Source organism: Xiphophorus maculatus, chromosome 2 (genome assembly GCF_002775205.1).
Source record: "Xiphophorus maculatus strain JP 163 A chromosome 2, X_maculatus-5.0-male, whole genome shotgun sequence".
NCBI classification, from domain to species: Eukaryota; Metazoa; Chordata; class Actinopteri; order Cyprinodontiformes; family Poeciliidae; genus Xiphophorus; species Xiphophorus maculatus.
In genome coordinates, this window is record NC_036444.1 from 1,315,168 (window position 1) to 1,329,265 (window position 14,098).

The following is a 14,098-nucleotide window of genomic DNA, read 5'->3' on the forward strand; positions in this document are numbered from 1 at the left end:
ATCAAACATTAAACTCAAATAAACTGTTTCCAATTTATTTTCACACAAGAACAATCCACAAAATGTTTAGATCAACTTTACTGCTTTGCAATTAAATAATTCAACTATTCAACAAAATCAGCAACAAAAAAACTTTTTTCTTGCTAAATTACAGATGGGATCTCAACGGCAAAGATACTTATAGTTTTTAATTTGTTCTTCAAACATCAGAGTGGAGAAAAGTTTTATTCTAGTCATTCAGCTTTCCAGAGTTTCTCTGATCATTCATGCAGCGTCTTTAGAAAAACTAGCACAACGTCTCTGACACTCCAACTGCTTTTAGCACAACAATAATCACGACCAGAAAAACCCTTAATACTAAAGTGGCTGGAGGAAAAATCATCAGCAGTGTCAGTGTAGGCCTGTCACAGCAACCAGTCAGTAAACAGCTTGATAAATTAAAATGAGCTTCTTCTGTTGGACAAGAATCATTAAAGATGTGCTGCATCTGACTCCCACTACAACGTCCATTTTTTCTTTTTACAAAAGTGTTTCCTGCCACTTTTGCCTGTTTTCCCTGTCAATTTCATTAACATTTTTATTTAGTTTTTAAACTTTTACTTTACCAATATAAAAACCCGCTGAGATTTAAAACCTATTTTTAAAGGAGAAGCAGATCTGACACAAAATGGTTAAATGATTAATTTTTCAAACCCAATTTGGGCTACAGACATTCATAATCCATTTTAATTATTTCTTTATTTTTGATATTTAAAAGTTCCAGTGTTAAATGTTCTTCAGAAATTTTACTTTTTCTTACATTTGATAGGATGTACTTGCATTAATATGCCATTATTACTATAATAGTTGAAATGGTTTCAAAATGACAATATTATCGTTTATTTCTTTTAATTAACTGGAAAATTAGTTTTTTGTGACAGACCTAATTAATCATCAGAATAATTGTTAAATCGACAACTAAAATAATCATTAGCTGCAGCAATAGTGCCGGTCCAGGGATCAGATAATCAATAGTTTCACATTTTCTATTGAAAATAATCAATATTTCCCCTGATTTAAATGAAGCAGCAGCTGTTTGGGTTTATTTCTGTAAAAAAAAAAAAAAAAGGATGAATGTGTTGAGGATCATCTGTTTCAGTGGAACAGCTGGAAAAAATTCAATGTGACAGAAAAACGTTCTAGTTGGTCTTCAGAAATTAGTTTTTAGCCACGAACTCGGTCCATCTTCTCTGCCACAGAACCAGCGCCTCTTCCTGCTGCGTCGGAGTCAAAGAGCTGAACCTGAAACAGAGACGGGAAAGTTCAGACCCCGACCGGCAGGCCAAGTGGGAACCGTCCGGGCGGAGCGCCACCTGATGGAGTTCACGGCCAGCTGCTTCAGGGAGCCGATGTGGGAGTTCAAACCACCGAAACCCACAAACGCCTCGTAGAAGTCGAAGGACAGCGCGCAGGAGCCGAACATGGCCGGGTCGTCGGAGCTGATGACCAGCGGGTGATTCTCCATCATCAGAGCGGCGGCGGGGTGATTCCGCAGATCCTTAACCAGCTTCAGCACCTGGAGGGGTCAGAGGTCACGGCATCAACAGGAACGAACATGCTGTCTGTCTGGAAGCCCATTTCAGAATTTAGAGAGTTAAAATCATAATTATGAGCATAAATGTCAGGATTTCGAGTTTTAAAGTCGTAATCACAAGAATAAAAGATAATAATTACAACAATAAGTCATAATTACAAATTTTAATTCTTGTAATTACATGAGTTAAACTCATAATTATGAGAACAAAATTCATAGTTATGCCAATAAAACTCATAATTTCAAGTTTTAACGTCACAATTACAAGAATTAGTCTTATTTTTGTAATTATGAGATTAAAAGTCATAAGTTTTATTATTGTAGTTATGACTTAAATAATCCAACATCAAAATTCCTGATGAATTTTTCTTTTATGGTTTTAGTTCAGTCAACAGGTATTAGGTCAGAAAATGTATTAATTTCCCAAAAATAATTAATATTTCTGTTCACAGCCTAACCTAAGGTGACCTGAAATCTGATGACAAAGATACTAAATTCACCTGAAAAGAAAAAAATATACATCAATAACCTTCTAATACTATTTCTGTCATTTTAGAAACAAATGTAATTAATTTAAATATCTCAATCTAAAGAGAACTTTGTATAAATTCATTACATGCAGAGATTTTAAGTTTGATTTGAGTAATTTGTTTATATGACGTTTAAAGGGCCTGATGTTTTCATTTTCTGACAAACTGAATTTTATCTAATCCTTAAGCATCAAATGTAATAATTCTGTGTTATAAAGCTGGATTATAGGACTAAATTAATCTGAAATGATAATGTGACGTAAAGAGATGCATTGTGGGAGATGTTCAGCAGCAGTACCTGGTTGGAGATGGGACACACCTCCACAGCCACGCCCCTCTTCCTGGACAGATCTTTGGCCACCGGGTGGCGCTGCAGCGCAAACCCGTGGCCGATCCGCGACGTGTTGAGCAGCAGAGCGTCCAGCAGGTTCTGATCCACTTCAGTTCCCTCAACGTCTGCTCACAGCACAACAATATTTCAGTTCCTTCTGCTCTAAATGACAGATTTACCTTAATGTGGACCTGAAGAAACATTCACTCTGAAGTTACTGAATTATTTAAGAAGAATCTCATTTGATCCCAAACTAAATTACACGAAATACTATTCCAATTATTTTAACTGCTGTATTTCTCTTTAAATGAAATTAAACTTTGTTTTAAAAGACATCAGGTTTTATTTTCTACTTCTTTTTAAACAGCTCAGGTTTATATTAACATGCATGAAAAATAATATTTGCAGTCTCATTTCAGCCACACTAAAAACGTCTCAGATCATTAATAACTATTAATATTGATAAGAGTGAATAATAAAAGCAGTTTTCAGTCCTAAGATAAAAAAAGAAACCAACTGAACATGTAATCAGCTCTTGATAAATCATGAAATAACTCGTTATTCTCCATTTTTAATAAGGCTGAGCTCAGTGAGCAAGTTGATTATCTAGTTATCAAACTAAACCTTCATTTCAGGGCTAAATATTTTTGATCTACTAAAATATAACTAAATATTTGGCTCTACAAACTAAAAGCTGTGAGTCAAATATTTAGTTGACAAGGAAATAATTTAGCTTTAAACTAAATATTTAGCAAGTGGCTCAGTGAAATATAAACTAACAGCTACATCTGCTAACTGAAACTGTAGCTAAATATGTAGCTTCAATATTTAGCTAAACATTTAACTTGCCAACTAAATATTTATGTTGAAATTGACCTTTAAAAGTGAATGAACAACATGGTGAAAATAGGAGTGAAAATTTAACCCCTATTTGTTTTGCCCTCTGAAAACAGATTAAATAACCAAAAGTATTGCTGATAATTTTTGACTGTGTAACAAACTTTACGCCTGTAATTTAGAAACTGCTTATTCACTCAGATTATCTTTATTATTACTTGTTTGATGAATGGAAAATTTTAGCGCAACAAAACAAAAGAAGAAGAAGAATCTGTAAGTGTGGAAATACTTTTTGCACCACTGTAGTTGTGACAACAATTTGTTCGTCTGAGCAACTGAACTTATAAAAATAAACCAACATTTATGATCTGGGTTAAATGAGGCGCAGTCTCGGTTTTCTGATCGGGACTCACCCGTCTCTCCGGCGTGGAAGAAGTACGGCAGCGTCACGCCTTTCTCTGCAGGCAGCGCCAGGGCATCCCTGAAGTACCACAGCGTCCTGCCTTGGTCCTCCCGGCCCACCTGGACACGCAGACATTACAGAACCAGAACCAGCAGCTTTACACTCGCCGGCTCCTGTTGGACCTCACCAGGTCAAAACCGGCCAGGAAGTCAGGAAAGTCCTTCTTCAGCTGCATCGCCTCCTTCACAGCTGCAGCTACCACCGACAGCTTAGCGTGCCTAAAGACAGAAACACGATCAGCGACAGCAGCAAACGCTCTGACCTCTGACCCTTCAGACATGCTACAGAATATGGAAAATAACATAGTCAATAACTATTACATTTATTTAGCATAAATGCTAACCTCATACCGTCTGAATTTAGCCATGGCTGGAAAAATGTATTTATTAAATTGAATTATTTATTATTATGAGGTAATAAATAATTCTACAAAAACTGAATGATAAAAGTCTCCAGGCTGCTTCGGTCTCAACTAGCCATTTTCTATTTTTGTTTTCATTTTACTTGTAGTTTCAGTTGTTTAGTTTATTTATTTTGGATTTCTAAAATGTCTCCAGTTCCAGTGTTAAATGTTCATTAGAATTTAAAGTTTATTGATCTTTATAATTACCCTTATATTACAGGAAAATAACAATATTATCGTTTATCGCAATAACTTCTGGAACAATTTATCGTCCAGCAACATTTGTTACCTACAGGCCGCTGTGCTGGACAACTGTGAAGACTTGCCATGAAAAGTTTCAGTGTCTGGTTCTGGACCTGACGGGTCAAACCTGATCGGTTCAGACTCACCTGTGATTCGTGAAGATGATTCTGGCTCCGTAGAAGTCTGGGTGAGTGGAGACGAACTGCTTGGTGAGGTCCTGGTAGGCCTGCAGGGTCCAGGCCTGGTCGTGGCTGCGGCCGTCCAGCTCGTACAGCTGCAGGTGAAATACCTGGTTAACACCTGGCTAACACCTGGCTGAAACCAGGCTAACACCTAGCTAACACCTGGCTAACAGCTGGCTGAAACCAGGCAAACACCTGGCTAACAGCTGGTTAACAGCTGGTTAACAGGATGTTAACCATCTGGTTAATATCTGGTTAATAACTAGCTAACACCTGGCTAACATCTGGTTAACAGCTGGCTAACATCTGGTTAACAGGATGTTAACACCTGGTTAACACCTGGCTAACATCTGGTTTACACCTGGCTAACACCTGGCAGAGTAAGTCGCCATCATGGCGGGCCGGTCCGAACCTGAGGGATTAGCGCGCGCAGCTCCAGGTACATGACATTGTCTGCGTAGAATTGGTTCAGAGCCTCGATGTAGTAATCCCTGAAGACGGGGGCAAAGGTCACCAGCCCCCACAAGGCCCCGAAGGCCGCCTCGAAGCGGTTCCAGACCGCATCCTGGCTGGGGAACTCCGTCTCCGGATCCCGGTCCGTAAACAGCGTCAGGTTACCTCTGATGCTGAACGATGAAGAGGAGAATGATGAAGAATCGATGAAGAGGAGAACGATGAAGAGTCACCAGAGCGAAGGTCCGACTGGCCCCCGGTACCACCCAAATAAACCCGGTTTATTTGCAGCTGGAATAACTAGAATATTAACTAATCTACAAGTTAAAATATTTCATGTTAACATTAACATTAAATATGTTAATGTTAATAAACATTAACATATTTAATGTTTATGGAGCCACATAAACATTGAAACATTAAAAAGAATTTTTTGAGAGTAAAATTCTCTCAAAAACATCAATTTGAGAGAATTTTACTTGGACTGGACCACTGTCCTCTTTAAACATGTCTGAAATGAATATTAATAAACAATACAGTTTGTATAGGAAACTGATTGCCTCTTAGTTCTTTTGCTTGTTTCATAATTGATGACCGTACAACGTTTTTATGAAGTAAAGAAATACTGAAATGTTCTATATAAATAAACCTGAAAATAAATGGTAAATGTTTTTTAAATTAAAGTAAAATTTCATTGTCAAATTCTCAAAACAGAAATCCTAACGCCAATAAAAAGAAAAACTGAACTAAAAATATTCCACATTGTTTCTTTCTCAGAAATGATCAACAATCGGATATAACAATAAAAATTATAAAACTGATTAAATTGGAGCAGCATAAACTTAACTGTGAAGTTTTAGCACATTTAACCACCTGATAAGTAAAAAATGTTTGTTTCTAACCCAGTAGGTGGCGCTAAACTGACAACTCCCAAAGATTTCTGAAAAATAAACATTTTATAGGTCTAGAAACCTTTTATTAGTGATCCTGACTTCCTGCTTCCCTGGGACTCAAACATATTCGCATCCAAATTCTCTTACCACCTCCTAATAACGGGAAAGACAAGCGAACATGTTGTTCAAGTCAGAAAATGTTTGTTAAACTTCATAAGTAGTTAAATCTGCAGTCATCAGAGCATTAATAAAACAGCTTCAACCTCCACCATGTGCAGTCAGGACGTGAAAAGGGAAAGAGAGACGCCTGGTGGTGGGAGTCGGTACTGCCAGTCTGTTTCTGTCACAAACATGCAGCTCAGATTTTGAGCTTCAGGCAGATTCTTCTTACATTGAGACTTCTGCAACGTTTGTTGGGTGAAAAACAGCAAACATAAGGAGCTGCTAAAACTCTGTTAAAGCACGATGGAGGACCTGTGGTGCTGCGGGTCCCTTTTACTTCTAGAAACCTTGTTCAGAAAACCTGTTTTCACCATCAGTACAATAAAAATCCAGCGTAATCTGGCAGTAATATTGATCAAAAACATCCCATAATCACAGCAACGGTTGGACAGACTCAAAACCAAGAAACACTCATTTCTAAAAATTTACTTCTGTAAAAAATCTGTAATAATCTGCGGCAATAATTTTGCCGCTCCTGTCTAGTTGCATTGTTTATTACCGTTATCTAACCTCCAAACATTTATGTAACAACTGAAGATTTTAAGCCACTTTAATGGAAAAATATCTGAAGCTAAAAAAATAGAAATAATTTATAGGTTTTCCATCTTTTGCCTGGAATCTGTTGGAAGTCGTGAGTCACCTGTTGTCCAGGTCGGTTGCGTTGCCCGTCTCGGAGCGCAGGCTCTCCAGCAGGACCCAGGGGGAGCAGCGCTCCACAGGTTTGGGCCCCTGCGATGCGAAGACGAACCGGACGGACGCGCTGTCGGTGAAGCACATGTAGCAGTGCGGGCGATACGTCGCGTTCTTCACCAGCCACTCCGCGTCCACCATGGCGAAGTCATGGACGTGAAGGACGCCGCCTGCCAGGTTGGATTAACCATTAATTAGACCAAAGAAACTGATTTTTCATGTTATTTTTATATGCACACATATATTGATTGTTGAATTGACTTTTGAGAGAAGGGGTGGATTATACAAGATTGTTTTCTTCAAACTATTCTTTCTCAGTCAAAATTGTTGTTAATGTTCATTTTAAACTGTAAATGAGTTAAATTAAACACATAAAAGTTTGTTTCTGTTTAGTCGTTAGTTTAGTTTCAGCTGAAAGTAAGTAACAATATTAATCTAAGTGTTGGTAGGATTTCTCCTCTTATGCTGCTGGAGGATAAACTAACCACCTTTCCTCACTTTCTTCTCCTACTACTCTCCAATTTGCATTATTTGCTGCTATTTCAACTGTTAACTTTATGTTTTTTCTCGGGTCTGCGGTTCTGATTGGCTGAGATAATGCTGTCTCACTCTCCTGCCAGTAACTTTCTGCTTTACCACAGAAAGTTCTCCTGGTTCAGTTCTTCTGATCTTTTCTCTGTTCCATCTGGACGTTTTTGTAAAATGTCTTGAGATGACATCTGTTGTGCTGTTGCCTCATTGTTCTCATAGCAACTGCCTACCAAGATGGCTGTCAGTAACAAACTTGTGAGTGTGACATCACAGGAGAAGTGAACTTAATGCACTGATTGATATTTCACATCCAGTCAATTGGAATGGATGTGACTGAACTGAAATGAGTTTTTTTTGTAAAGTGCATCTTGACGATGTTTGTTTTGGAATATAAAAATAAACTTTTTAGGCTCAACTGCAACCAGTTTACATGCAAACCTAACCCACTGTATAACATTAGGAACAATAATCAAATATCGATCTGCTGCAGAACTACCAATGCACATCAACCTTTTGTCACTGGGAGCATAAAATCTGAGAACTGACATTATTTTCTGAAACCAGATATGAACAAACACTGTAAAAACTCAGCAAGTCGTTCTGAACTCGTTCTGCTTTTTACCTTTTGGCATCTTCTGCAGCAGCCTGAAGAGGGGACTCGCCTGGATGAGGCGCCGGGCCTTGAAGAAGTGCATGGAGGGAGGGAAGTCTTTCCTGGACATCTCGTCCTGCTTCAGTTTGGCCAGCAGAGCGTCCAGCCGCTGCTCAGCGTCCGTCAGCACCATCCCGCCGCCCGTCTGCATGGACGCCTCCAGCTCCATGAGCTCCTTCCGCAGCCTGGGGTCCGGGCCGCACCACACCCCGACCAGGCAGCACAGAAACAGGGAGGCCGCCGCCACCAGGGGGCGCCGCAGCCGGACTGCCATCCTCTGACATCCGGAGAGAAAAAATTTAAATAGAAATACAATAATTTCTGTATTTATTGAAGCATTTCAGAGTCAAACACATATTTAGCTTTAACCCACCAGACTGAGACTTACAGGTCAAGTCTGCAGGTGTAGCTCCAAACATTTTTACCCATCAGCCCCCTTGTGGTAAATTTGTCTATTTAATGTCTATTTTAGTTTCAGTTAACTTTTTTAATCAATGAGTAAGAGCAAAATAAGTCATAAGTAAAAAGTTTTTCTACGTAAGACATTGCTTTTATCTGGGGAAAACAAGATAAATGTGTTGCACAAACGAAACATTTTGTTATGCAAATGTTTCACTGTTACAATGACAAAAACATTTCTATTCTGGGATTTCATTAAAAACTTACATTTATCTCAGTAATCTATCCACGGTACTTCATGACCTATTTTTAACCTTTTCCTTTCACTGAACTTTCCTCTCCTGTGCATGGATACAGCACTCTGAACAGTCATCTTCTTTAACAGTCATCGGCTTTAGCTAATATTCTGATCATTTTGTTTTCATTGCCAGGGAGCCACAAAAGCAATCAATACTTAAAATACCTTGTTATTATCAAATTCCAATCAATCAAATTTTATTTGTTTAGGACATTTCAGCAGGAAGGCATTTCAAAGTGCTTTACATCATAAAAACACAAAGTCATGCAACATAGAATCAACAATCAAAACACGACATTAAGTCCAGATCCATCATTACATTCGCGACTGATTACGTTTCAAAAGCAACTCTAACCAGGTGGGTTTTAGTCGAGGTTTAAAGGAAGTCAGTGTTTCAGCTGTTTTACAGTTTGTTCCAGATTTGTGGTGCATAGAAGCTGAAAGCTGCTTCTCCTCGTTTGGTTCTGGTTCTGTGGATGCAGAGCAGAACCAGAACCAGAACCAGAGGGTTCTGGAAGGTTGATGCAACAACAACAGATCTTGAACGTAAAGTGGTTCTAAGCCGTTTCTTATTAATGTTACTATCATCATTATTATTATTACTGTTTATATTAATATTAATGATATTTATATTATTCATATTGATATTATTACTCATTCTTTTTTCTTTTTTCACATTAGTGGGTTTTATTTATCTGGACTGAGGATAAAATGTCGGTTTAACAGTAACGGCAGCAGAAACAAACAGAACCGCTGCTTGTGTTTACGGAACTGGACTCATCACATAAAAGTTAAATTCTCCTCACATGCAGCAAACAACCAGCTTAAAAGCAGAATCAGCCGATAATTAACAAGTTCAGAAGCTGGAAAGCTGGAGGGAAACGTCGCTGTTTGAAGACACAAAGGGGATAAATAAATGTGACATTACCTGGTTGAGTTAGCGGCTTCTGTCGGGCAGCAGGTGGGGGAACTAAAGCTCCGCGGGAAGCTGTGGGTCACTTCGGCAGTAAAGAGGATTTACCCACGGACACGGCGACGGACAAAGCTGTTTTCTCCACTTTCTGACGAGCGGCCACAAATAAACACGCTGCTAAACCCACAGCGGGCAGAACCTTCTCCCTGAGCACTGACTTCCAGGCATAAAGCCCCGCCTCCTGTGCTGTGATTGGCTGAAAGAGGAAGTTGCTCGCTATTTAATTGGTTCATCTGATGTAAAAAAGACAACGGCAAGAGGAGTAAAAGGAAATCATTTTTGCAAATTATTTTTGTTTTGGTGGGTTTTATTTATCTTCTTAGGTTTTATAATAAATAAAACTGAAAAATGTTTTACATAAAGAGGATATAAATTTTTCAGCACCTGAATGTATCAATTGTGTTTTGTTCGTCCTTTTAAACTGGTTAATTTCTGCATGGGTGAGGTTTTAACAGGGTGCTGTTGCCTTTTTGAGTCAGACATTTTTACCCACTAACAGCCGCTAATGTGACCCGATCCTCTGAAAAAAGAATATTTATAATTATTAATAAATAGGACATTTATTTTATTTTTTTAAAGAACCAACAGTTTATTTCTGTCCTTAGGTTTTATAAAAAAAAACACCAATGTTTTGCAAAAAGAGGATGGAGACATTTTCTTCTGTGATGTCACTGGAAAATTATGTAAAAACAAAAGAAAAATATCAGTTTTCAATTTATTATTTTTAGCAAATACAAAACCTGCATTTCTTATCAGGGCAGTGTTATAATTGGTAACATTTGCTTGAGTAACTTTAAGCTTAGGAGTGTCTTAATCTTTTTACTTTTGAGTAATATTATCTTGAAGTATCACTGTACTAAAGTATCACTTTGGTGAAAAAACAGTTAATATAGAAACATTTTAGAATTTTAATGAACAAAATGTGTTAAAATTTTATATATTTTTGATTATATTTAGAATTGTTTTACGAAAAGGTTTTCACACCTCTTCCCGGTTTTCTGTTAGTCTTGTGCAATATATTATTATTATTATTAATCTTGTTTTTTGATCAAATAAAAAAACTTTCTCTTAACGTTTGGGTTTTTGTGTGAACCTTTTCATCCGTTTCTGCTGACACACCTTTTTCAGGACAATGGCGGCTGTTTATATTTCTATTTCTCTTGATGTTTTTCATTTTTTTCCATGTAACAACTGAACATTTCAATGTGTTCTAAGACTTTTTGTGGGTCACCTGCAGATCTACCTGGACATGGACGTCCACCTGCCTGACAGGCTGGGGACAGAAAGCATGTAGAGCGATCAGCTGGAAAATGTTGCTAAGTTTGAAGCTAAATAGAAAATATTTAGCCTGATAACCAAATTTTCAGTTCAAACCTAAATATTTACCTTGCTAACCAAATGAATGGCTTCCTAATTAAACATTTGACATCAAACTAAATATTTTTGAAGATTTAGCTTGCTAACTAAATCTAGAGCTAAGTATTTAGTTAGCAAGCTAAATCTTTGGCCTCAAACTAAATATTTAGCTTGTAAACCCACATACTTATCTTCAAACTATTTAGCAAATACTTTGTTTAAGTTCGCAGCTTTAGCTTGCTAATTACATATTTAGTTTGAAACTGACATAAATGAATGAATAAAATGCTGAAAAATGAAATTTCTTTCCTTTTATGACAAAATTACTGGTGTTAATTTTTGACAGTCTTTACAAACCACATTCTCACATTGAGAGGCTAGAAAGGAGAAAGTTTCTGTAAATTTGTGGTCAATACTACAGAAACCTGCAAAAACAGATAAAACAAACTCTGAGTTGAGAAACGTTATTTATTTCTAAGACAGTATAGAAAATAATCCATTCCATTCCCAAAATAATCCGTGTCAGTCAGATAAGAACATGTAAACTCCACTTTAGAAACAAAAAGGTACAAGACTTTTTTCCCTCCTCCCAAAGCCGCCGTCCTCCTGGGTTAAAGGATGACGGTTTAAAAACGTCACAGGGAAAAAGTTACATTAAAACAAGTCCAAAAATGTACAAAAATTCTTAAAAGAACAAATAAATATGATTCACATTTAATCACGCCTAATGGGTTTGTCGCTAGTGCAGAGATGACAGAAGAGGGAGAATCGGTTCCAGTCAACTGGCGGCCAGTACACACACACACACGCACATCCACCCCCACACACACACACACGCCCCCACACACACAACCTGTTTAAATGCTACCTGCTATTTTTACATTTTACTACTTTGATAAAACACTGAGGGAAACTCTCTCCAGTGTTTCCAGACGTCGCATTTATTAAACGACGTGGGTTCAAATGGACTCCGAACAGACTGGAACCAGATTTCCCATCATGCATTGGGATTTAGAAGAGATGGTACACTGATGGGGGAGTCTGGGAGGAGAAGAAATGTACGCCAGCCAGCAGCTAGATGAGGTAGATTCAGATCATTACTAAACCGCACTAAAGACTAAACCGCCACAAGTCACAACGAAAAGCGAGAAAACTAGAATTATCATTTATTTTTATCCAAAATGACTTTAAATCAGCTGAAGAAGAAAGAAGAATAAGAATCAGAAGAAACTAAAACACATTTATGAGAAAAACAAGCAGAAAGTCGGCCGATAATAGAAGTTTCGACGTGCTGCTCCTTCCTCGAATGATTCACAAAAATACCCGTAATCTGAATCTGTACACCCTGAGGAGAACCTGACCACTAACAGCAGGAGGAAGAGGAGGAGGAGGAAGACACCTGAAACTCTAAACACAAGAAGCTTCGTTTTTGCTGCGTGTTTGACGGATGCGTGTGCAGCGTACCGGCGGGACCTCAGTAGTACAGGACAGATATCTAATCATTTCAGAGGTTCTGAGGAAGGCCACTCAGTTCTGGGGAATCTGGACTGACTGAACTCATAGTGCATAACAGAGAATCACGGAAGCAACCGCTTCCTGTCAGGACATTCGTAAAATCAAGGCAGCGCTGAACAGGTGCATACTGAAGTTTAGAGACGCTTTTAGAGTTATGGGTAGAAGTGGCAGGAATCAGAGTCCCTACATGTGCAACTGCAGAGCTGCGCTTGTCGTCTAAAAGATTAATCATACATTCACAGAGAGGAAGAAGGCATCAGCAGGCGGCCGCTCAGGATCCGCCTCTCCTACACCTGAGATTAAGAGACGACCTGCGGCTGCCCGGCGTCCCTGAAGGCAGCGTCGCCGGCGCTGGTCAGGTTGACCTAGTGGTTAAAGGGGTTCCCTTGGTTCCAGGATAAAAGCTTCAGCGTAGGAAGAAACAGTCAGGAGGAAAAGGTTTGATCTCTGTGGCTCAAAACTATTTCACATTTTATTCTGTGTGCTGTGGCAGCTGGTCGGTTGGAGCCTCCCAGCAGGAAACAGCGGCAGTGACTGGGATGGACTTCCTGTCTGTCCCAGCAGTTTGTTGAATCCGTACCTGAAAGGCGAGAATGAAGGTCAGTTAAAGGTCAACTTCAGCAGGTGTTTATAAATTAAAACGAGGAATTTTCTCCATAAATCTCCAGATTGTCGTCAGGTTTTCTACTCACTTTGATCTTCACATTTTTACAGTCCTTGTTTCGCTCCAGCACCTCCAGGTGTGGCCATCATCTGCTGCCTGGAACCATGTGAACTTTGATTAGGACCTTTTGCTCCAGCAAACAAACCGCACGTTAAAACATTACAAATCACTTTAATAAACTCAAGTTACACCTAGATTTGCTTCTGGTTGGTTGATCAGTCTCTCATGTCGACTCCAGGAAGCTGGAGCTACCAAGAGGAGGTCTGTCTAGAATCCTGGGCCCGACCGAGTCAGAACCAGAACCAGCCACCCGGTTCGAACTTCTGTTTAAACCTTTTTGTTCAAAGCACTTCACCTGGTTTAAACCTAAACTGAGGACTGACTGGCAAACAACTTAGTGGAACATTACTGCCACCTACTGGTGAGAAGTGTGGACTGAACGTCATCGAAAAAAGCAAAACTTCCCATCATCTCAAAACTAGAACGTATTTCTATATTACAGTCTCGTCTTGGCTCAACCAATCATTGAATCTACAACGATTTAAGGAAAGTAAATGATGATGAAACTAAAATTAATTTAATCATCAACATGTTTGATTGAACCTTATTTAAATCCCATTATTGTAATGCTCAACTATTTCATATTAATTATTATTAATGTGGCAATAAACTGTGAGCTGTGATTGGCTCTTGTGTAAAGTTGCTTTTATCTGGCCTTCCTGCATAACCGCCCCGATGAGACGGGGTCCCACAGGGGCCTCACCGGGGGCCTCTTGATAAACCTTTTAAAGATTAATAAAGTCAAATTAATTAATTCAAGTCAGACTTATTAATACTAATCCTCAACAAGTTGACAGAAGTAATGAAAGTTTCAGGAGGAATAAATACCA

The 14,098-nt window shown here is 38.7% G+C and overlaps 2 protein-coding genes across 3 annotated transcripts in view; both read right to left on the minus strand.

Moving 5' to 3' along the window:
* Positions 1–64: 64 nt before the first annotated feature.
* ada2 (adenosine deaminase 2) lies at positions 65–9,840 on the minus strand. The gene is made up of 10 exons (XM_005795852.3): positions 9,629–9,840; positions 7,974–8,280; positions 6,771–6,990; positions 4,975–5,188; positions 4,527–4,654; positions 3,862–3,952; positions 3,685–3,793; positions 2,402–2,559; positions 1,353–1,555; positions 65–1,281 (listed from the first exon to the last, which is right to left on the minus strand). Exons 2-10 carry the CDS (start codon positions 8,275–8,277, stop codon positions 1,197–1,199), a joined length of 1,512 nt encoding a protein of 503 aa, XP_005795909.1. The 5' UTR covers positions 8,278–8,280; positions 9,629–9,840; the 3' UTR covers positions 65–1,196.
* A 1,637-nt stretch (positions 9,841–11,477) lies between these two features.
* LOC102223871 (cat eye syndrome critical region protein 2) overlaps positions 11,478–14,098 on the minus strand; it is a 52,899-nt gene continuing 50,278 nt past the window's right edge. For both annotated transcript variants that reach the window (XM_023348776.1, XM_023348783.1), the window contains 2 exons: positions 13,237–13,304; positions 11,478–13,124 (listed from right to left, as the gene is read on the minus strand). In XM_023348776.1, the coding sequence (XP_023204544.1) occupies positions 13,253–13,304 (52 nt within the window). In that variant the 3' untranslated portion in view covers positions 11,478–13,124; positions 13,237–13,252. The remainder of the gene's footprint in view (positions 13,125–13,236; positions 13,305–14,098) is intronic.